The 22431-nt window shown below is 56.0% G+C and overlaps 2 protein-coding genes across 9 annotated transcripts; both read left to right on the top strand.

The window, feature by feature from the left end:
• Positions 1–314: 314 nt before the first annotated feature.
• Nop2 (NOP2 nucleolar protein) lies at positions 315–10517 on the top strand. 2 transcript variants are annotated; one of them, XM_004869400.4, is made up of 16 exons: positions 315–394; positions 523–626; positions 2382–2427; positions 2695–2783; positions 2977–3197; positions 4560–4615; positions 4727–4878; positions 4979–5178; positions 5314–5403; positions 6201–6288; positions 6369–6509; positions 7244–7383; positions 7466–7555; positions 7655–7777; positions 7894–8122; positions 9780–10517. In XM_004869400.4, exons 2-16 carry the CDS (start codon positions 524–526, stop codon positions 10427–10429), a joined length of 2418 nt encoding a protein of 805 aa, XP_004869457.2. In that variant the 5' UTR covers positions 315–394; position 523; the 3' UTR covers positions 10430–10517. The 2 variants fall into 2 exon arrangements, with proteins under 2 accessions (XP_004869457.2, XP_004869456.2); XM_004869399.4 differs by lacking the exon at positions 315–394 and having other exon boundaries at positions 401–626.
• Iffo1 (intermediate filament family orphan 1) lies at positions 10500–22258 on the top strand. Of its 7 annotated transcripts, none has more exons than XM_021248123.2 (9): positions 10500–11344; positions 15003–15063; positions 15137–15232; positions 16184–16324; positions 17097–17260; positions 17361–17481; positions 17676–17771; positions 20806–20936; positions 21507–22258. In XM_021248123.2, exons 1-9 carry the CDS (start codon positions 10500–10502, stop codon positions 21607–21609), a joined length of 1758 nt encoding a protein of 585 aa, XP_021103782.2. In that variant the 3' UTR covers positions 21610–22258. The 7 variants fall into 7 exon arrangements, with proteins under 7 accessions (XP_021103782.2, XP_087069677.1, XP_021103783.2 ...); XM_087213551.1 differs by having other exon boundaries at positions 21511–22258; XM_021248124.2 differs by having other exon boundaries at positions 17679–17771.
• The last annotated feature ends 173 nt before the right edge of the window (positions 22259–22431 follow it).

The raw sequence follows: 22431 nt of genomic DNA on the forward strand, positions 1-22431 counted from the left end.
AAAAGTTCATTCAGGGAGGGTCGAATAGGTTTTCCTTGCAAAGTCTGGTGGAAATGTCTCTTGGGCTCCAGCTGTGGACCGGGGCCAAGGGGACCCTTACCCGGGTGGGGGTCCCCTCAAGAAGGGGAGGTCGGCGGTGGGCGGCTCTTCGGGCTGACGGGACCGAGGACCTGGAGAGGCTGGAGGCAGAAGCTGGCGCCCCAGGCGGAGCGGGCGATCCAAGGCCCCTTCTGCCCCAGGGTCTCGAGCGCCCCGAGCGGGGCGCGGTCGTGACCGGAAGGGGCGGGGCGGAAGAGCGTCTCCGCGCGCAGGCGCAGCTCGCTTCTTCAGCGAGCGCGGTTCCGCACTCCCCGGAGTGCACGTGGAGCCGCGGCTGGGCTTGATCCGGTGTGGGGTAGGCCTGGGCTGGATCTGAGGGAAGTCGGGGCGCGGGCCAGTCGCTGCGGAAGGGGCGTGGGGAGCCTCGGTCCTGCGATCCCCCGACACGCGCGACGCCGCCTTCCCCGTGCTTTTCTCCACTAGCATGGGGCGCAAGTTGGACCCTACGAAGGAGAAGCGCGGGCCCGGCCGGAAGGCCCGAAAACAGAGGGGCGCCGAGACCGAGCTGGCCAGATTCCTGCCTGCCGGTAAGGGTTCCTCCCCTGCGGCCCGCGCCCACGTTGTGTGTGGGCGCACCCTGCTCAGGTAGAAGATGCCAGGGAGGAATGGCAAATGGAGGCTCGGGGCGGGGAGGGTGCGGCGGGGCACGAGTACTCGTGCAAGGAGAGGTGTCTTTTCACGTTGAGTTTGTTTCTTGCGGAAGTTGTAGTTTTGTTAAAGCTGGGTTTGGAAAATGGTAACATTTTGGCAAGTGGGAGTTGGGAATGGGACAGGCCAGTCACCTGGTGGGAGGGATGGAGATGGGAAAGCTCCGTGGTGTCTACCTGGAGGTCAGGTGGGAGAGACAGCTGCACAGGGAGTTTCGGTGTTGGGCAGAGGCTGCAGTTTATTTCAGTATGAGCAAGCCCACTCGGGACTCTTAGGACACGCGGTATCATTTCGTTCTCTAAGAAAGTGGGTGCTGAGAGTTTAACTTGCACACACACAGAGTAAACGGCAGGGCTGAAAACTGTGCCTTTTGTATGTTGGTAGTGTATAAAAAACAGCATCTGTGAAGTCAAATCTGCCCTTGATAATTGAGTAATCTGAGAAAAAAGGAAAAGGAAGGAGAGAGAAACAATTTTGAATCGATATTGTCAGAATGGTGATTTTTTTTTTTTGTACGGGGGGGGGGAATCGAACTCGGGTCCTTGCTCTTGCGCAGCAGGTGGCCAAACCACTAAGCTAAATCCCCGGCCGGAGAATGGTGATATTGCTCTTTATTAAAACCTTAAGGAAGGCCCAGTATGAACTTTAAATTTGTTTCTTGAGACAGGGTCTTCCTGTAGTTCAGGTTGACCTTGAACTTGCAGCAACCCTCCTGCCTCAGTCTCCCAAGTGCTGGGATTAGAGGTCTGTGCCGCTTTAAATTTTTACTTATGTATTTTTTGTGGTGCTGGGGATTAAACTGAAGGTTTTTCTGAATGAGCTGCATGCTTGGCCCTTTTTAAATTTTTAAAAACAATTTTTTAATTTTTTTGGTACTGGGGATGGAACTCAGGTCCTTGTGCTTGTGGAGCAGGTGGCGAAACCACTGAGCTAAATCCCCGGGCCCCTTTTTTAATTTTTAAAAAATTAAAACTTTTTTTAATTTTAAAGATTTTTTTTAAATTTTGAGACTGGGTCTCTAAATTGCTAAGTTGCTCATGCTTGCCATCTTCCTGCCTCAGCCTCCTGGAATGCTGGGATTACAGGCTTGTACTACCATGCAGATTTAGTTGTTGAACAATCAGATGAGTGATTCATGTCTTTTAAAAAAAAAAATACAGGGTCTCACTATGTAGCCTAGGCTGGCCTCAGACTTGAGGCAATCCTCCTGGTTCAGCCTCTCAAGTGCTGGGATTATAGGCATCCACCACCACGCCTGGCTTTTCTTTTTTTGATACTGGGGATCGAATTCATGACCTTGAGGTTTCGAGGCAGGCGAGGGCACCACTGAGCTAAATCCCCGGCCCCTTCATTTTTGTTTTTAATGATACTTGGTTGGAACCCAGAGCCTTAAACTTACTAAGCATATACTCTGAAGTTGAGCTGTATGCCCCTAGCCCTTCCTTCAGCATTTATTCTTTGTTCACTCTATGGGGCTGGGGATTGAGCCCACGGCCTTGTACATGCTGAGAATGTGGGCTGTGCACCCCCAGCTTCCCAGCTCTCTGTCCCTTTAATTAGTGTGCTGGTCCTTTTCCTACTTGTATTTCTGCTCCCATTTTTCCCCCTGTAATCTCTTATTCTGCCTTTTTCAGCTGGTGATGAAAATTCCAAGAGACTGTCTAGTCGTGCTAGAAAGAGGTAAGTGCCCAGACTTGCCTGGATTAAATTGTTGCTGCTTGGGCCGGGGATTTAGCTCAGTGGTTTCGCCGCCTGCTGCGCAAGCGCAAGGACCTGAGTTGGATCTCCAGTACCAAAAAAAAAAAGGAAAAATAAAAAAATGGTTGCTGCTCATCTTTTAGCCACATGGAGTTGGTTGAGGGAGAGGGCTGTGACCTGTGTCATGTTCTCCTAGGGGAAGTGGCTTGGCTGCAGACGTTCCCATTTCTCACTTTGTACTTCTTTTAGGGCAGCCAAGAGGAGGTTGGGGTCTGTTGAAGCCTCTAAGACAAATGAGTCTCTGGGGACCAAACCGTCACCTGGAAAGCTACCGAAAGGTCAGTGGAAATAGAAGCTGGGTGCCCCAGGAGGACTTATACTTCCTGGGTAGGGGCAGACTTGCTGGGCGCTGTGGTGTGAAAGAAGAGCAGAGGCCATTCCTAGGGGTAGAAAGTAACAGGCTAGGGGGTGGGGTGGGGAAGTGTCCTTGCTTTTACTCCTGGATTCTTCAGCCCCTCGGAACTTTTGCAGAAGCAGTCCAGACACCCGGTAAGAAGGGAACACAGGCTTTATTTAACGCTGCTCGAGATAAGAAGCATCCAGTACCAGCGCACAGCAGTGATGAGGAAGAGGACTCTGAAGGTGATGGCACAGTGGAGCAGAGAGACCTGTGGGGCTCTGAGGACAGTGATGCTGATATGGTAGATGACTATGGAGTGGACTCGGACTCAGAGGAGGCTGATGGGGAAGAGGTGAGAGTCACTGCTGGGTTTTCACAGATGGAGCTTTGCCTTTTTGTTGCTTTCCAGATTCTTGAGACTTCCCCTCAGTGACAGGATAGATAACCTGACCAGATAGAGGGGTTCCGATGCGCCTTTGCCCTTCCCTACTGCATCGCGTCCTTTCTCAAGGCACTCAAGTTTGAAGGAGCATTCTGTAGGGTAGAGCATTTAAAAAGTGAGACGCTCATTGCTGGTGAAGATGTGGAAAGGTACTCGTATGCCCCACCTTTGGGAATAGGCAGGTAAACACGTTTTCAATAAAATAATTGTCATCTGGGCTGGGGATTTAGCTCAGTGGTTTTGCTGCCTGCTGCGGAAACGCAAGGACCCGAGTTTGATCCCCAGTACCAAAAAAAAAAAAAAATTTTCATCTGAGAATTTTAAGTCTCTCTGGATCTGGTGCAGCGGCACTGCAGTCCCACCTACTGGGGAGGCTGAGGCAGGAAGATTACTAGAGTCTGGGAGTTTAAGACCAGCCCGGACAACATAACAAGACCCTGTCTCAAAAAAAAGTATTTTTCTTTGGACTTAATAATTCTGTTTTAGAAGATAATTCAAAATGTAGGCAAAGATTATTTACTGAGATGCAAGAAGTTACTGCACAATTGCATGTGAGTATGTTAGAAAAACTAGAGCAGTATGGAAAAAAAATCCCCAATTGCGACCTAGGACCTTGCACGTGCCAGGCAAGCACTGTGCCACTGAGTTACATCCCTAGCCAACTCCATGTGGACCCTTTCCCACAATCCCCTGCTGTCTGCAGTTACTACTAATTTTGCAGGCACCGTGTGTATCATAATGCCAAAAACCAGGAGCTGCCAAAGTGTTGGCTGTGTTTAAGTAGATTATAGCTCCTGCACCTGATGAGTTAACATTGGCCATTATGTCTGAGAAAAATGCTCACGATCAACGGAATGAAAGAACAAGAAACAAACTTGAAAATGCATTGTGGTTTGAACTACTTATATAAAGTGGTGCCCAAGGGCAGTTCATTTCTTTTGTACATATGGGTATATAAATGTGTTCCGTCTTCTTTTAAGTCAGTACTCGTGAAAGTAGAAAGAACAATATAACCTTTCAATCCATCACTTAGTTTCGCAATGACCAGTGTTGTGTCAAATCTTTCCGTGCTGGAGAGCAAACCCAGAGCCTGTGGGTGCTGGCCAAGTGCTTTCCCGTGAACAACATCCTCAGCCCCTGTGTTAAATCTTACTCGTTTTAGCTTCCATATGTGCTTCTGAGAGCAAGTGTTAAATCTGTACTGAGGAGTAGGACACAGGGTATTCAGCATGGCCTGGGAGCTTGTGCAGTCAGCCGCTTGTCTCTCTCCAGCTGCTGCCCATTGAAAGAGCTGCTCAGAAGCAGAAGGCTTGGGAAGCTGCTGCTGGGTGAGTTTTGGAAACTGTTCAGACAGCGGAGAGGGGGCAGCTGGGGTTAGGAGGCTGGGGAGGGAGGAGGTGTCTGTTTTGGTCTGTAATCGCTGTCCTGGACTCTTCTAGGGCCCAGTGGAGTGAGGAGGAAACTGATGAAGAGGATGAGGAGGGGATGTCCCCTGAGTCAGGCCCCACAAAGGATGAGGCAGAGGGGGGCCTGCAGATCAATGTGGATGAGGAAGAGTTTGTGCTGCCCCCTGCTGGGGAGCTGGACCTGGATATCCTTCCAGAGCTGGGGGAGGGTGGTAGGGGGAAGGTTCCCCAGGGAGGAGGTTGGCAGCCCTACAGTTACATGAAACAGTTCCTTAGCAGGTCCACATGCACAAGCTCCAGACCTGCAGCGAGTTCACAAGAGGATCCAGGATATAGTAGGAGTACTACGTGATTTTGGGGCGCAGCGGGAAGAAGGCCGGTCTCGTCCTGAGTATCTGGGCCGGCTTCAGAAGGATCTGGCCACTTACTACTCCTATGGGGACTTCCTGCTCGGGAAGCTGGTGGAGCTCTTCCCTGCGCCTGAGGTAAGGCATGGCCAGTCCAATGCCTTTGTGCTTTCCCCTCACTTTACCCCCTGTGGTGACATTAAGCCCCCTTCTTTCTTGTCTGACAAGCCTCTTGGCTGGCCTGCCTCAGCCCCTGCTGTTTTGTCTCCTCAGCTCATAGAGTTCTTGGAAGCTAATGAAGTCCCTCGGCCCATTACCCTCAGGACCAATACCTTGAAAACACGGCGCCGAGACCTTGCCCAGGTGAGGGCTGGCATTGGGCCTGTCTCGGAGTGGGACTGGCTTCTGCTAAGGGGGTTGCCCTGTTCCCCCTGGCTGGCAAACCTGGAGAGGCCCATGTTAGCATCATAGGCTGAAGGATGGGGAAGCTCATTCCTCTGGATGCATGCTTCTGGGGCTGGGACAAGACACCTGCATCAGAGCAAACTGCCTTCTGAGCAGATGCCACAGGTCCTTAATGAGCTGAGGAAGCTGACTCCTGTCCTGGGGAAAAACGCGTGTGCTGAAGCAGTGTGTCCTTATCTCCAGGGACCCAGGGAGCCTGTGTGAAAGGTCCCTGCTGTATGGTGTGGTCTCGCATACTGTGCATCTCCTGGGTGAAGGTGACTCAGTAACTGCCTTTAATGAGCTGTAACCAGTAACATGAAATTGTAGGATGAGCGAGGGCTGAGCCTCTTGGAAAATCAGGGTCCACTTCCAGAAAATGAAAAAACAGGACAGGGCATTTTGATCCTTTGGGGTAGGACTTAGATCTTGAGTCAAGAGCCTGAGGTTGAGAAGAAAGGGCAGGGCCTAAGAGTGGCTCAGCGGTAGGGCGCTTGCCTAGGACGCACGGGGCCCTGGATTCCAGCTCTAGCACTGCAGAAAGGGGATGGGAAAGAGGGTATCACAGGCCAGGTGAGGAGGGGGAAGTCCGGGGTGGCTGTTCTGGGCGGGCACTGGGAGTGGGGTGTCGTGGGGTTGCTGGTGGGCCTGGTTTCGGGTCTCCCCCAGCTCCTGGGTCGCGTGTCCTATGAGGCTTTCCAATCTCCCTCCCCCAGGCACTGATCAATCGTGGGGTTAACCTGGATCCCTTGGGCAAGTGGTCCAAGACTGGACTTGTGGTGTATGATTCTTCGGTGCCTATTGGTAAGTGTCGCCTGCCCAGTAGCCCTCCGCTCCGTGTCCTTATTCCACCAGCATGTCACAGAGTGGCCTTCCCCCCACAGGGGCCACTCCTGAGTACCTGGCCGGGCACTACATGCTGCAGGGAGCCTCCAGCATGCTGCCTGTCATGGCCTTGGCACCCCAGGAACACGAGTGGATCCTGGACATGTGCTGTGCACCTGGAGGGAAAACCAGCTACATAGGTAGGCGCACAGACAGGGTGGCCTTCTTCTGGCTCTCTGCCTTTGAAAGTAGCGGGGGTTGGTGATGCCTAGTGCTGATGGCGCTCTCCGTGAGCACCAGTCAGCTGGCAGAGCGGTAATATCGGAGCAGTTTCTGGAGTTGGTCTGGGCTCCAGGGCCAGCTGTGCCACTTACTACCCATCTGACCCGTGTGCGCCTCTCATTCTCTTTTATCCCTGAAGTGGGGTTGGAGCTGTGCTGAGCTGGCTGTTAGGTTACACGAGGGTTGTGCGGATTGACACTGTGTTTAGAAGTCCTTGGAACCAACTGGGTGTGGTCACACACACTTGTAATACCAGCACTCAGGAGGCTGAGGCAGGAGTGTCACTGGGTTTGAGGCCCGCCTGGGCCACACAGCAAATTTAAGGCCAGCCTGAGCTACAGTGAAACCCTATCTCCAAAAAACAGACCCAAAACTGTTGTCCTTGGCACAGTGTCGAATACATAATAAGCAGTGAATGGTTTTATGAGGTGGTGTCACTTAACAGCAGTGATTTAGTCTGTGCGGCCAGAAGGATGTTCACAAGTGAGTGGGTTGGAGCAGGCCGGCAGACCTGTGCAGGAGGGAGCAGGGCTTGTTGGGGTGAAGTTGTGCTGCAGGGAGGTGACTTCGCCTGTGGGCTCCTGGGCTGGAGGTGGTGAGCCCGGGGGTAGGTTGCTCAGCTCTGGCGCTCAGCTCTGGCGTCTCCCTCCAGCCCAGCTGATGAAGAACACGGGTGTGATCCTTGCCAACGATGCCAATGCCGAGCGACTCAAGAGCGTTGTGGGCAACCTGCACCGGCTGGGAGTCACCAACGCCATTATCAGCCATTACGATGGGCGCCAGTTCCCTAAGGTGGGACGTTCCCCTGTGACTGCAGTAAAGTGCTGCTCTGCAGGTGGCAGTAGCGATGGGGCTGACCTTCCCCTTTCCACAGGTAGTAGGTGGCTTTGACCGTGTCCTGTTGGATGCTCCCTGCAGTGGCACTGGGATCATCTCCAAGGACCCCGCTGTGAAGACGAATAAGGTGTGGATGGGGGGACAGCTGTTGGGGGGGCTTGGGCTGGGGGTGTGAGGCAGAGAAGAGCTCTGGGGCAGATGAAGTCATGGGTTCTCCTTGGGACAGGATGAGAAGGACGTCCTGCGCTGTGCCCACCTGCAGAAAGAGCTGCTCCTCAGCGCCATCGACTCTGTCAACGCCACCTCCAAGACGGGTGGCTACCTCGTGTACTGCACCTGCTCTGTCATGGTGAGGCCAGTGCTGAGTCAGCGCAGGGGAGGGCGAGGTGGGAGGTGCGGCCCGGGCTGTTCACAGCTTCAGCTCCAGTGACTCCTTGCTGGCTGCGTCTGTCCCCCTGTGTGCAGGTGGAAGAGAACGAGTGGGTGGTGGATTATGCCCTGAAAAAGAGGAGCGTACGGCTGGTGCCCACAGGGCTAGATTTTGGTCAGGAAGGTTTTACCCGTTTTCGAGAAAGACGGTTTCACCCCACTCTGCGCTCCACTCGGCGTTTCTACCCTCACACCCACAATATGGATGGTTTCTTCATTGCCAAGTTCAAGAAATTCTCCAATTCAATCCCCCAGGCTGGAACAGGTAAGTGATCTGTGTATTCTCCACTCCTCACCTTCTGCTCCTTGGGCCTCTCTGGAGGCCTTGTGGTGCCTGCAGGGAAGAAAAGATGGATCCTTGCTTAGCTTGGACCTAGCATGCTTAGAGTCTCTCAGAATTGTTCTTGAGCCCTGGACCCCATTGGAACAGGTTCCAGAGTTCACGTAGACGGAGATCTTTTCCTTTCTTCTCTCCGGGGGCTGTGACTGTTTTGCACTAATGCATCTCGGCTGCGGGTTGTGGTTTCTTTTTTTTTTTCTCCCCCCATACCGGGGATCGAACTCAGTCCTTGCGCTTGCGCAGCAGGCGGCGGAACCACTGAGCTAAATACCCGGCCCCTGTGGTTTCTTTTCTGTTTTGGCCTGGGGTTGACTTACTGGTAATACAGCTCTGCTGGTCCACCATTCTCAGCGCTGGCTTGGCGCAGACACCATGAGCTATCAGCAGTTCTGAGCCTGTCTCACTAATTGCAGATCATTTTCTTGGCCATCTTGAGGCTGGCCTGGATCTCAAGGGCAAAGGTGGGGTTTTCTGAAACAGATTTGAGAGTGCTGCATGTTGGGATAGGAGCCTGGGTTTAACAGCAGACGGAAGAGCTCTTAATACAAATTGTGTGATTTCCACTGGCGGGTTTTTTTTCTTTTCCTCCTCTCAATCTCCTGCTTTTTTCTTTTTCTTTTTCTCGGGGTAGTGCTGGGGCTTGAACCCAACCAAGGCATTGTTCAGACTAGGCAAGCACTGTGCCACTGAGTTACACCCCTAGCCTTAATATTTTTAAAAATAATGTCTCTTACAAAAGTTGTATCTGAATATTAAATAAAAATCTTAAGAAATATGTTACTTAAATACATATTTATCAGTCTTCATTGATGCTTTACTAGTTTTTTTCTAGTTGCATGTTATTGCATTTTGTCAGAAATCCTCATTGGAGAGAAAAATTGTCTTTGTTTTAAAAATTAAACCTAGTGCTTCAGAATTCAGATTTATTCAGGAGATGCTAGGACTCAGCCCCTTCCTGGGGATGTCTTGCTACCTGCTAGCTTCAAGAGGGCGCAGCTCTCTGTAAAACCTTTTGCCCTGAGGATGATATATATATATAGTACACACTGATCTTTTTTTCTTTTTCTTTTTTTTGAGACAAGGGCCGGGGATTTAGCTTAGTGGTTCCACCGCAAGTGCAAGGTCCCGAGTTCGATCCCTGGTACCAAAAAAAAAAAAAAAAAAGACAATGTTTCCCTATGTAGTTCAGGTTGGGGTCCCGTTCCCCCCACCCCCATACTGGGGATCAAACTCAGGACCTTGGGCTTATGAGACAGGCGGGTGCCACTGAGCTAAGTCCCCAGCCAGTTCAGGTTGGTCAGGCTGGCCATGAACTCACAGTGATCCTCCTGCCTCAACCTTGGATTACATTACGCTCGACTCTAGTGATCTCTTAACACAAGTTCAAATAAGGCTTGTGCAAAAGCCAGGTGATGTGAACAATACAGATAACAGCTCTTAGCCAGCATCTTGATTATGTGGAACACTTGACCAAGAGGTGGCCATTCCCATATTGTAATAACCTCTGCTTGTTTCTTTGGTAATGATCAAGACCACTTAATGATAAGGCCCATCTCAAATACCTATTTAATTTTAACCCTAGGGAATTCTGCAACAGGCACCTCTACAGACCTAGATTCGCCAGACTTGAAGGGTCAGATCCCTCCCAAGTCTGAGAACAGCAGCCAGCCAGCCAAGAAAGCCAAAGTGGCCACCGAGGCAAAGCAGCCATTGCAGAAGCGTCAGCGTTCCAACAAGGCGTCCTTCCAAAAGCTGAATGGGGTCTCCAAAGGGGCAGAATCGGAACTGTGCACTGTACCTTCCATCACGAAGGTCCAAGCGTCCTCCAGGCTCCAGGGCAGCAGTAAGCTCCCTGGAAAAGCTGATGTGACCAGGGAACCAAAGATGACTGGGAAGCTAAAGAAATTGCGTTTCTCCAAGAAAGCGGCTTCCCCGAGACAGTCTGCTCTGTTCAAGGGCAGGGACACAGGAACACCTGCTGTGCAGCCCCTCTCCGAGACTCAGGCCACCCCCAGGCTGAAGGACCGTGGTCAGACCCTGGGGAAGGCCAAAGGGGCTGGGAAGGCGAAACAGCAGTTCCCAGAGGAGCCTGGGAAGAAAGCCAAATTCCAGGACAGTGGCACTCCCGAGGGCCCTCAGGTCCCCACTCAGGTCCCGACTGTGACCCCGCGCAGGTCCGGCCGGCCCCCACCAGCGAAGAGGAGGAAGGGCGCCAGCCAGCAGCTGTTCTAGGCGGTGAAAACTGGCCTGGGCTGGCTCACTGTCACAGTCGGGATCCTTCCTTCCTTCCCCCGTGCCTCACATGAGATTTGATACCTTATCACCCCGCTCATTGTGTTCTTTAAGGGGACTGGGTGCTGGCCGCGGGTGGGAAGGTGGGGCGCGGTCCCCGGAGAGGGAGGGAACGGTGGGCTTGACCACGATGGGAGGCCAGTTCCAGGCTCCTGCCAACCGAAGCTTGGCCTCGGGAGCTGAGGTGTGGGGGCAGAGCTGGGTGTTTGGCGAGAGCAGGGCGATAGGGTACAGACGACAGGCCGGACTTCCTGCCCCGGGAACCCACGGGGTACCGGAGGGTCGGGTTTTGGGTCCCCTAGCCGGAGAGCCAGGCAGGCCCCGACCCGGAAGGGCCTCAGACCTAGGTCTAGGGCTCAGCCTCCGGTGTGGGCCTCTCATTGGCTCTCTTTCAGCCCGCCTCCTGACCTCTGCCCCCTCCCCGGGCCCTTTGATTGGTCATCCGGGTCCCACGGACGCCTCATTGGCTCTTCTCGCTCGCCACCCTTCCTGGCTCAAGCGCCGGGCTCCATCTCCCGACAGAAGGCGCAGCTATGAATCCGTTATTCGGCCCCAACCTCTTCCTCCTACAGCAGGAGCAGCAGGGCTTGGCCGGGCCTCTGGGGGGCGACCCCTTTCCCGGGGGCGGGGACTTGCCCCCGGCGCCGCTCGCGCCCGCCGGCCCCGCTGCTTTCTCGCCGCCCGGGCCCGGCCCCGCGCCCCCCGCCGCCATGGCGCTGCGAAACGACCTGGGCTCCAACATCAGCGTGCTCAAGACGCTGAACCTGCGCTTCCGCTGCTTCCTGGCCAAGGTGCACGAGCTGGAGCGCCGGAACCGGCTGCTGGAGAAGCAGCTGCAGCAGGCGCTGGAGGAGGGTAAGCAGGGCCGGCGGGGCTCTGCGCGCCGAGACCAGGCTGTGCAGACCGGCTTCGTCAGCCCGGTGCGGCCGCTGGGGCTGGCGCTGGGTGCGCGGCCGGCCGCCGTCTGCCCCCCGGCACGCTCCCCGGCCTGCCCCGCGCCGCCCTCCGCCGCCTCGGCCTCCTCCTTCTCGTCGTCGGGCCGCTTCATGCCCGGCACCATCTGGTCCTTCTCGCACTCCCGCCGGCTCGGGCCAGGACTGGAGCCCACGCTGGTGCAGGGGCCCGGCCTGTCGTGGGTGCACCCTGACGGGGTGGGCGTCCAGATCGACACTATCACTCCCGAGATCCGCGCGCTCTACAACGTGCTGGCCAAAGTAAAGCGGGAGCGGGACGAGTACAAGCGGAGGTAGGGCCCGGGAAGTGGGGGCCGGGGCGCAGCGACACGCCACGCACAGCGGGGCGGGAGGTGTGGGGGCCCGAATGAGGGCGGACAGGACACCAATGTGCCCGCTGTGTGACCAGGGGCCTGGCAGGACCAGGATACGGGGAGCCCGGGGTCCACGGAGAATGCAGAAGTCAGACTCGTGACAGGAGCATGTAGGAGCAGAACACTGGGGAATTCAGTCTTTTCTGGCTCCCTGCCTCCTGCAGTGTTCAGGCGACTGTGTTAACGGGAGTGGGGGGGTGGTAAGGAGTGAAAGGGCTGGGCGTCTGGGATACTGATTGCCCTACCAGTCTCAGCTCTTGGGGCAATTTTAGGATGTAAGCTCCATACACGGATCTAAAGTAAGCAAACGATACAGCTACATTTTGGAAAACTAAGTGAAGTGAAACTGGGAGGGGCCCTGGGTGGTCTGTCCCTACCCAGGCTTTCCCCAGGGTGCTCTTGGTTCGTGTGAGAGGCTCTGGGACCTCGAGGCATTGGGGTAAGTGAGAAAAATGAGAAAAGACAGTGAAGGGAATTCACTGGGGCAAAGGGACGGGACTGTCCTGGGGCTGCTGGGGGACTCTGGCCAACGGAGCATGAACAGAGCCAGCAGAGAGGGCCTGAGGAGAAAAAGTTGGGAACATGGACACACCTGGCAACCGTGAGACAGCTCAGGGCAGGTCCTGTGTGCTCTGAGGGTGATTTGCCTTCTGGGAAAAACCCTGCCCCAGTGGGGCAGCACTAGGGGCAGGAGGAAGAGATGAGGTACCACAGTGCCAGCTGTTTACCAAGCAGGGCCCTAGGTGCTTGGTAACCAGGCCGGTACACAGGAGCTCGGGCAGAGCCAGCAGTTTACAGACTGACCAGGGCCATGGTGGAGGGGAAGAGATGACTGGGAAGGAGGCTGGAGCATCTTGGCTGCCGTCACCCGTGGTGGGCACCTGGGACTACCTTTGCAGCTCAGTAGCAGGGGTCAGCGTCCGGTTTAGCAGTGGGCAAGGCCCAGTTGGATGTTCTGGGAAGCTGCCACCTTATCTGGGGGCGACCTTGAAGGATCCGTAACTGGAGTCCTCGGGCTGGCTTCCTGAGGCAGGGTCCCGTGTTGGTTGACCTTGAGGGTTTCACTTGTCCTGAAACCATCATGCAGGTGCCACCCGGAGCCAGCCTGCCCCTGCAGGAGCTCACCAACAGTCAGCAGAACACAGACGGTTCTGGAATATGTCCATAGCCACAGGAACAACTGCTCCCTTTTATTTTTTTTAAGTGAAAGAGTGTTTGTCCTTGGTCCAGCTGTCCAGGGCAGCAGGCTTACTCCTTGGGGACTGATTAGCTCATCGCTCTGCAGCACGCGGCTGTGCAGAGGGCCCTGTGCTAGAGCCGTATGGTACGTGACATGGCCACACTCATTCTTCCACCCCAGATCCCTTGCCCTCCTCCTGGGCTCTTTATAGCAACACTGCATCTCCTGTTGTTGGCCTGGAAGTACTGGGGAAGGCTTGATGTTAAAGTGGGAAGGAGCTGAGGCCTTCTGGGTTCTATTTTCAGCCCCCCTGCTTTGTGTGACCTTTTTCTCTCTCCAGTTTGAGGATATACAATAGTTTATTTGCAAGGGGGCTGTTTGGTAAATTCAGTATCTACAGAAGTTGCTCAGATTCTTCCCATATTAAGGACAGCTGGTACAAGAGATGAGACCTGAGTGGAAGTCAGGTGTGAAAGTCTGGCTGGAGAGCAAAGAGAACCCTAGTGAGCTTCCAGCAGATTCATTTTCAGACTTGTGTGTCCTGTGTGTGCTCACTGTCTTCTTTAGTTTAAATTCCCTCCTCAGGTTTCCACCAAATCTGTGGAGTTTGCTGTCAGCGATTCTTCCTGACCACCGTCAGGGTTATTGGCCCCTCTTCAGTCTTGCTGGCTTCCACCAGGCCCTCGAGGACTCCAGGCATAGAAGGGACCATGTCCCATGCCTTCGTGTTGCAGACAAAGAAGCAAAGGCCCGGGAGAGATGAGGGTCGTCTAGGGACACACGTACCCTGCGGCCACTACAGCCCTCGGTGCTGGAGCAAAAGAAGGCGCAGAGGCTGCAGGGAAGGCAGGGAGCTAGGCTGCTGGGAGCCTGTGCAGCCCGAGTGGGCGGGCCCTGAGGCGAGGCCAGAGCTATTATTAGGAGCACTGCAGTGCGGCTGTGCATGAGGCCAGGCATATGGGAGAGCAAGGAGACCGGGAGGGGAACGGAACAGTGGCGGGAAGGGGCAAAGAGGGCCCCACCCCGCCCCAGAGGCTCTTTCCTGGGATGTCTGTGTCCTAGCCTCCTAGCTGTCCTCTTTGCCACTCCCTCTCCTGCTCCCCCATGGAGGCTTCTCACAGTGCAGGTCCCCTCCTTTCTCTGACCAAGAAGCCTCTCGAGTGTGGTGAGAAGGGCTGAGCTTGTGTGAACCAGGTCTGAGATGCGCTGCTAGACCAGCCCACCTGGGTCCTGACCTGACAGAGCCAGGCCCCGACCTCTCCTCCCTGCCCCAGCCGGCCCCCCTCCCAGGGGAGCAAGAGTCTCCTGCCACCCTAGTCTCTGGATTCTGAAAGGCAGGAGGAGCCGCCCACCTGGCTCTCACTGGGCAGGTTAGCTTAGTTTAGTGAGGTGCTGCCATGCTCCCATCCCTCCTCTGGTCGGGCTGCTGAGTAACCCCGGCTCCTGATGGGCACTGCCTTCCCAGGCCAGGCCTGCCACCTCCTGAGGCTCACTTCCGGGGGCTCCGGGTAGGACTGTGAGTGTTTCCCCCAGGTTCCTGAGCAGCCCTGGTGACCTGGCCTGTGTCCTGCAGATGCTTTTACAGGGTTAAATGTTCCCCAGGAGGCAGGGCAGCGGGCTACACGAGCTCTGTTCTGTGCGGGCAGGAGGCGGGAGACCGGATCTGTGTGCTGAAGGTGGGAGACTGGGCCAGGTGGGCCTGGCGGTCTGGTGCGGGCAGGAGGTGGGCAGTGCAGCTGTGCAGATAGCTGGCGGAGCTGGGTCCTGGCAGGGGTGGGCACGGAGAAGGCCAGGGTGGCCACAGTTGCTCTTAAATATGGCTTCTGGTGCATGGCCCAGAGGTTCCCAGAAGGCAGCTGTGAGCTTGGCCCTTGCCAGGAAGCATGGAGCCTCCAACAGCTGCAGCTGGCTACCCACCAGCTGGCCACATGTCCCCGCTGGGGTCAGGCAGCAGTGGGGGCCAGAGGGTCACCGGGCCATGCTCTCTTCTTCCTGCTGTTTGTCAGGTGGGAAGAGGAATACACGGTGCGGATCCAGCTGCAGGAGCGCGTGAACGAGCTCCAGGAGGTGAGGGTGGCCGCCACTGCCCCTGCTCCCTGCCCCTCCTCACGCCCTGATGTCGGCCCCCTCCTGCCCACAGGAAGCCCAAGAGGCTGATGCCTGCCAAGAGGAGCTGGCCATGAAGGTGGAGCAGCTGAAAGCCGAGCTGGTGGTCTTCAAGGGGCTCATGAGCAATGTGAGTCCAGCTCTGTCCCGGCTGTCCTGTCTGCCTTCCCCTCACTTTGCTGTCCCTCTAGTGGTTTCTCCCATGCCACCCTCCAGCTCAGGACAAAAAGGAGCAAAAGCCTGTATTGTGTCACAGGGTTGGCGTAGCCTCATCCCTGGCGTCCCTGGCCCCTGCTTTGAAGTGTTAGTATGCAGCTCAGTGCAGCTGCCCGACCCCCACCTCTGAAGCTTGTTAGCGATGGCTCTGGGCCAGCTCCTTCCCCGCCGTGGTGCAAGGCCGCCCTGTGTTCTCTCTTATGCATCGGGGAAGTAAAGGCAGATACTTTCCCGGGTTATTGTGAGGGCGGAAATGCACATGGGGCGGGGCCTGACACATGTGCTTAGAACTAATGAGCAGGAGGTGTCATCATTACTCGGGTTCTTTCTCCACTCTGCAGTGCCCAGGGTCTCCTTTCTCTGGGGACTAAAGTTCCAGGAGAGTCAGGACTGTTGGTCCAGGTCCCCTGCCTGCCCCGGGCTCTGGGCCACATTCTCTGGAGTGTTCCTCTGGCAGGGACCCTGCGGAGGGTCCCCAGGAAAAGAGATTTCTTTCTTTGTTTTCTTTTCTTTTATTGGTACCAGGGTTCAAACTCGGGTCCTTGTGCTTGCACAGCAGGTGGCGAAACCACTGGGCTAAATCCCTGGCTCTCTTTTCTTTTTTTTGCTTTGTGAGACAAGGTCTTGCTATGATGTTCAGGCTGCCCTTGAACTTAGGGCAATCCTCCTACCTCAGCTGCCTGTGTGCTGTTTTTCAGGCCTGGGCCACCACGTGTGCTTGGGAAAAGGGAGCCAGGGACGTCGGCGGGGTGGGGGGGAGGGAAGTGGCGGGTATGATGGGAAGGGTGAGGACCTGGCCAAGGGCGTAGTAGGCCCAGGTGGGGGTACTGGGCCTCTCCTAACTTTCCCTGTGCTCCTTGGGCAGAACCTGTCAGAGCTGGACACCAAGATCCAGGAGAAGGCCATGAAGGTGGACATGGACATCTGCCGCCGCATCGACATCACTGCCAAGCTGTGTGACCTGGCTCAGCAGCGCAACTGTGAGGACATGATCCAGATGTTCCAGGTGCGAGGCTGGCTGCCCTCACCCTGGGCAGGGCTGGGGCAGGTGGCGAAGCTTCCATCAGGGCCCATCTCGGGGGTCTCGGGGCCCTGGGGCCCCAGTGGGACTCGGCTGGGGGGCAGAGAGCAGCTCAGGAGAGAAGTTTGGAAGCCGTTTCTAATGCTGTCTCCCCTCCCTCTCTCTCTCCTGTCTGCTTCTCTTTTCCTCTCATCTTTCTTGCTTTTTCCATAGAAGAAGCTGGTTAGTTTGATCTCACGAAAGCTTATCAGTGTCCCGCCCAGGCTCTGAGCCGCTCTGTTGGGCCACTCTTCAGCAGATGCCCTCTTTCTGTGTCTCTTGCTCTTCTCCCGTTTTCAGTCTCCCCTCACTGCATTTCTTCCTCGCCCTTCTCCCATTGGCCGTCTAGATCTGGGTGCGACTGAAATTCTCTGTAAACACCAGGTCCTCAGCCTCTGCAGCCTCTGATTTAGTTCTTTTAGAGAAGACAGTTCCTCTTTAGCCGGCAGGCGCCTCTTAATGTGGTCAGGTGGGCTGCCCCTCCTGCAGCTTGCTGCTCTCCCCCCCCCCCCCCCCGGCCTCCTCTTCCTCTTCCTCCTCAGGCTGCAGCCCTGCCCCATCTGTGTGTATCTGCCTGTCTCTGGTGACTCTGCCGTGTCTGTTCCTGTCCTCGTGACTGTGTCTTCTCTGTCTGTCCCCGGCCTCCCGCCCCAGCCTCCCGCCCTGGCCTCCCGCCCCGGCCTCGTCTCTGTAGCCTCTGCACTTGTCTCCCATCAAGGTCCCATCCATGGGGGGGCGGAAGCGGGAGCGCAAGGCTGCTGTGGAGGAGGACACCTCGGTGTTGGTGTCGGAGAGTGAGGGGCCCTGCCAGCCCGATGGGGAGGAGGAGGAGAGCACGGCCCTGAGCATCAATGAGGAGATGCAGCGCATGCTGAACCATCTGTGAGTCCCTCAGGCCCGCCCCCAGGCCCAGGCCCAGGCCCAGGCCCAGGCCGGCTCTGCAGCACAGCCCGCCAACTCAGGGTTCCCTGCCTGTCTCTAGGAGGGAGTATGATTTTGAGGACGACTGTGACAGCCTGACTTGGGAGGAGACTGAGGAGACCCTGCTGCTGTGGGAGGATTTCTCGGGCTATGCCCTGGCGGCAGCAGAGGCCCAGGGAGAGGTAACCGCCCCTCCCGCCTCAGGCTCAGCTCTGTCTCTGCTGGCCACCCGCCCGCTCGCTCGGTCTGTCTTGCTCTGACTCGCTCTGTCTCCCTGTGTGGCTTCCCCCTGCTCCCTCTGTGTCTCCCTCCTCCCTCTGTCCTTTCCTGCTCCTCCGCAGCCTCCTCCGACCCGACCTCTCTCCCTCTTCTCCAGCAGCAGGAAGACAGCCTGGAGAAGGTGATCAAAGACACCGAGTCCCTGTTCAAAACCCGGGAGAAGGAGTATCAGGAAACCATCGACCAGATAGAGGTGAGGTGTGTGCTGATGCCAAGGGCACCAGCCGGCTCAAGGGGTGGGCTCCTGCCCTTTCTGTCACTGTGCACTCCCCGTGGGTCCTAGAGACCTTGGGCTCTGGAGGCAGAGGGACGTGGATTCGAGTCTCAGCTCTGTCGCTTGTTCTCTCCAAGCCTGTAGCTTTATTGTCAAGTGGGGGTCTGAGTGGTCCCCCCACTCCCAGGGCATTGGGAAGATTAGATGGAGTGGTACCTGTGTGATGCCAGCAGCACTGTGGCACCCAGACGTGGCGTTCCTGGCTGTGGGGCGCCCTCGGGTATGCAGATGCAGGGGCCTGGGCGGAGCGCTGGGTGCGACTGAGTGTCCTGCCCTGGGTGAGGTGGCCTCACAGGGATGCTGCTGTAGGGCCAAGCAGACTTCTGCCTTGTGGGCTCTGATCCCTGCCGTGTCCACGCTGCTGCATCTGGAGAGGGAGGCTGAGCAATTCTTGGCCCATATTTTCATTCCCCCAGCACGAATCAGACGGTCCTGCTCCTCTAAGCAAAGCTGAGTTTTAGTTTTTGGCCCAGGCAAACAAACGCTAAGTTTCAGAGGCACAGCCAGCGCTCTGTTCCAGCTAAGGCCGCGGTGGGAAGAACTGATCTCGCTGTCCTCTGCCCCTGTCTCACTGTGTCCTCCCCTCCCTCCCTCCCTGCCTCTGAGCTGCGCCCACCTGTTTTCCGTGGGGGACTTGAGGTTCCGTGTCCTCACTCTGCCTTCAGCTTCCCAGGGACCAAGTGATCTGGGGCCGCATCTCTGGCTCAAAAGCATGGCCTGGCATGGTGCCACATGCCTTTGATTTCTGCACTCTGGGAGGCTGAGGCAGGAGGATCACAAGTTGAAGCCCAGCCTGGGCAGCTTAGTGACTTTCAGAGACCCTGTCTCAGAAATGGAAAGGTTCAGGGATGCTGCTCCAAGCAGAGTCCCCTGGGTCAGTCTCTAGCCCCGCCCCACGGAGATCTGGTGAGAAAACATCCCTTTCCCTTTGAAGCTGTTCTGAGCTGCCTGACCCCCAGGATGAGGTGAGGGGCAGGCTTGGGCGGCGGGCTGGGTGCCCTCGGGGTCCTTCACTTGTGACCCTTGACCTCAGGGTCCCTGAGCCGTAGGGGACGAGGAGCCCCACTAGTGGATGGTGAGCTGAGGCCCCTCCACACCCTGCCCAAGTCTGGAGTCTTCTAGGTGTTGAGGTTGCCTCCTGACCTGTGTCATCCTTGTACCCTATCCCTGCCTTAAGGGTGTGAGTTAGAGGGACTTACTCCTAGGTAGAGACCAGCCGTGCATTTAATTTATTTATTTTTTAGTTCTTTTATTGGTACATTTTAGGTATACAATTCGTTTATATTTTGCTTGTACCTGTACATGATGTATCTTGGTTCTTATTTTATTTTTGTTTTTGTTTTTGTTTTTGGTACTGGGGATCAAACTCGGGTCCTTGCACTTGTGTAGCAGGTGTCGAAACCACTGAGCTAAATCCCCGGCCCTTGGTTCTTATTTTTTTCCCCATTACCTGTGCACCCTTCACCCCCTCCACCCTTCCCTATTTACATAGATTTCATTTCTATTTTTTTTCTTTTCTTATAGTTTTTCCTTTCCGTCTTTTCCTTTCCCCTTTCCCTCCCTTCACTCCTTCGTCTTTGGACCTTTTTTCCTATTTCAAATTATCAGTTATTCATTTTTATCATTTTTAATCCTTGTTTACACTCATTTATTTTTTATAGCACTGGGGATGTAACCCACAGGTGTTCTACCACTGAGCTGCATCTTCAGCCCTTTTTTATTTGGAAACAGGGTCTGGCTGAGTTGTCCAGGTGGGACTTGAATTTGTGATCCTCCTGCCTCAGCCTCCCTTGTAGGTGGGATGATGGTCATGCACCTCTGTGCTGGTTTAGCCCTGTATTTTGATGGAATGTTTTTGCTCTCCTTCCTTCTTCTCTGCCCCCCAAATGCTGGTCTGCAGTCCCTTCCGCTGTGCTGTCCTTGAAGAGGAGAAGCCGGGAAGGTGGGATGGGGTAGCCGGTCTGAGCGGCGGCTGCAGTGTCCCCGACACAGTGCGGACACAGTGGGGTCGCACCTTGCCCCTCCCTTCGCGCTGTGCTCTGTGGGGTGCCCTGTGACCCATCTCATTCTCCTCCTGGTTCCCTGGCCTCTCCCACCAGCCCCGATTGGTGCTGGGGGCTCCCTTGCCACCTCCTTCCCTTCCTTCCCTGCCCAGCCCCTTGGGCAGTTTGGTTCCAGAGCAGCCAGGATCACAGGCCGTGCATCACACGCTTGGCTGATCCAGCCAGCCAGACTTCCCTGCTGCTGTGGCCTCCGAGCCCTGCCCAAGGGCCACTGAGTTAGGCCCGGAGGGCTCAGACCAGCCCTGGGGGTAGTGGGGGGCCAGGGGCCAGCACGTTTGGGAGTCAGGGGTCTCCGAGGAGGCCCTTGAGGTGGAGGCCCATGAGGTGGAGCGGTTCGCCGCTCTGTCTGCCCAGCTGCTGTTCTTTCTTCCCTCCCTCCGGGGTCTGCTGTGTAGATGGCTTCCTGGGAGACGGAGAGGGACGGCAGTGTGCGCAGGACTGAGCCCTGCCTAGTGTGCATGGAGCCCCAGTTCCATCCCCAGTACAGAAAGAAAAGAAAAGAGAGAAAAGGAAACATTTCCCAGGAAAGCCAGAGACATATCTGGTGCTTTCTGCTTCTGATTAGGTTGACTGCTTTTTTGTAGCACTAGGGGTTGAACCCAGAGCCTTTACACAAGTTACACCCTCAGCCCTTTTTTTATTTTTTATTTTGAGATAGGGTCTAAGCGGCTGGGCTCAAACTTGCCATCCTCCTGCCCCAGCCTCCCAGAGTTCTGGGATTACTGACGTGTGCCGTGACCCCTGACTTTGATTTCTGTTTGAGTCTTTCACTTATGGCCAGCCTTTGGGCTTGGTGTCAGGTCAGCGTAGGGTCGGCTCAGGGGTATAGAGGCGCTGCTGCTGCTCTCACCCAGGCCTGCTAACCGGGCGGCTTCCCTGCCCTGCTGCAGCTGGAGCTGGCCACGGCCAAGAACGACATGAACCGGCACCTGCACGAGTACATGGAGATGTGCAGCATGAAGCGGGGCCTGGATGTGCAGATGGAGACCTGCCGCCGGCTCATCACACAGTCCGGCGACCGGTAAGGCTCTGCCCCGCCAGGAGGGAGAGGAGCAGAGGGCTGGGGCCAGCCAGGCGGGACGGGCTGCGCATGCCTGCCCAGACCAGCCCTGGGCAGCTGGATGGCTGGAGGCAGGCCACCTGAAGAGGCAAGGGTCAGACGGGCAGGTTTTCCTCAAGTCGGGGTGGGCCGTGCCTTTGCGTTTGAATACTGGGTAGCTTACACCTCAAAGGAAGAGTGCAAACAGCTGGGCATGCTGGTGTCTATGGTCCTAGACACTCAGGCGGCTGAGACAGGAAGATCGCTGCAGTGCAGGAGTTCAAGGCTAGCCTGGGCGGCATAGTGAGACCCGTCTCAAAACAGAAGAAAGTACAGAGGGAGATAAAGCCGGGCCCCAGTCAGTGTGATCCTCACGCCCGGCAGTCTCACGCAGTCTCACTCTGTGATTCAGATATTCCTGACCCTCAGAGCCTGCAGTATAGACAGGCACTGCTTCCCCCAGCAGGGAGCAGGACTCCTCTCTGTCCCAACTTCCGGCCCGCCCCCAGAGTATGAGCCCTTGGCCCCAAGGTGACAACTTTGTTTTTCTAGAAAGTCTCCTGCTTTCACTTCGGTCCCGCCTAGTGACCCACCGCCGCCAAGCGAAACTGAGGACTCCGATCGCGATGTTGCATCTGACAGCTCCATGAGATAAGGCCCAACCCCAGCGGGGCCTCCTGACACCTCACCCGCTGGCTGCCATACCCTGCAAGGCTGGGGTCTCTGAAGGGACTGTCAGTCATTTGTACCCAAGCTGGGCCTGGGCCTGGGGCTTCTCCCTCCCTCCCTTTCACCCTGAGGCCTCCCCAGGGTTACGAGGCTGGAGCTAGGCCTGGCCCACCCTTCCTGGGCCCTGGGCAGCTCCTGCTTGCGTGAGGGTCTGCTACTTCTGTCTCTAACGCGGCCACGCTGGTGGCCCCCGCCATCCCCATCGTGTGATGAACATGCCCTAGCTCCTGCCCACACCGGGATCTAGAGCCCGCTGTCTGGTTTTGCTTTGGTGCAAAGTGGCCCAGGCACTGCTCCCTAAAGGCTCCTTCCTGGAGGGAGGGACGGACAGGCCAGATGCCCACAGCCAACCCCCACCTGTGGCCCTTCGGTCTGGGAGGGACCTTACAGCCCAGAGTGAGTGCTCAGGGTGTTTCAGGTGTCAGCTGAAGTCATATCTCAGTCACCAGCCCCACAGGCTGTGCTGTCCTTGCGTGGACAAGCTTGGAGCTCCGTCTGCCTCAGCATGCGTCAGTCTGGGAGGCTGTGGTGAACTGTCTGGAGTCTTTAATAATAATCACCGTGGCGAGTACTGAGCACTTTTGTGTTACTGTTTCAAGCACTTTCTGACACTTATTAAGTGAAAAGCTAGGGCATAAAGAAATGACTTCGCGAAGCAGTGGTCCCTCAGGCCTCAGTTCCAAGCCCAGTTCCTCACCCCAGGGTGGGCACCCGAACAACAGCTGGGACCCACAGCTGGAAGAGATAC

This window comes from Heterocephalus glaber, unplaced genomic scaffold (genome assembly GCF_053883595.1).
Source record: "Heterocephalus glaber isolate CG9 unplaced genomic scaffold, H.glaber_assembly_v1.0 deba00001444, whole genome shotgun sequence".
Taxonomy (NCBI): Eukaryota; Metazoa; Chordata; class Mammalia; order Rodentia; family Bathyergidae; genus Heterocephalus; species Heterocephalus glaber.

Coding starts and splice junctions, on each gene's coding strand:
- Iffo1 (XM_021248123.2), top strand. CDS start 10,500: ATGAGATTTGATACCTTATCACCCCGCTCATTGTGTTCTTTAAGGGGA. Junction 15,064..15,136: donor GCGTGAACGAGCTCCAGGAG/GTGAGGGTGGCC, acceptor TCCTGCCCACAG/GAAGCCCAAGAGGCTGATGC. Junction 20,937..21,506: donor ATCACACAGTCCGGCGACCG/GTAAGGCTCTGC, acceptor TTGTTTTTCTAG/AAAGTCTCCTGCTTTCACTT.
- Nop2 (XM_004869400.4), top strand. CDS start 524: ATGGGGCGCAAGTTGGACCCTACGAAGGAGAAGCGCGGGCCCGGCCGG. Junction 627..2,381: donor GGCCAGATTCCTGCCTGCCG/GTAAGGGTTCCT, acceptor TGCCTTTTTCAG/CTGGTGATGAAAATTCCAAG. Junction 7,556..7,654: donor CCGCTGTGAAGACGAATAAG/GTGTGGATGGGG, acceptor TCCTTGGGACAG/GATGAGAAGGACGTCCTGCG.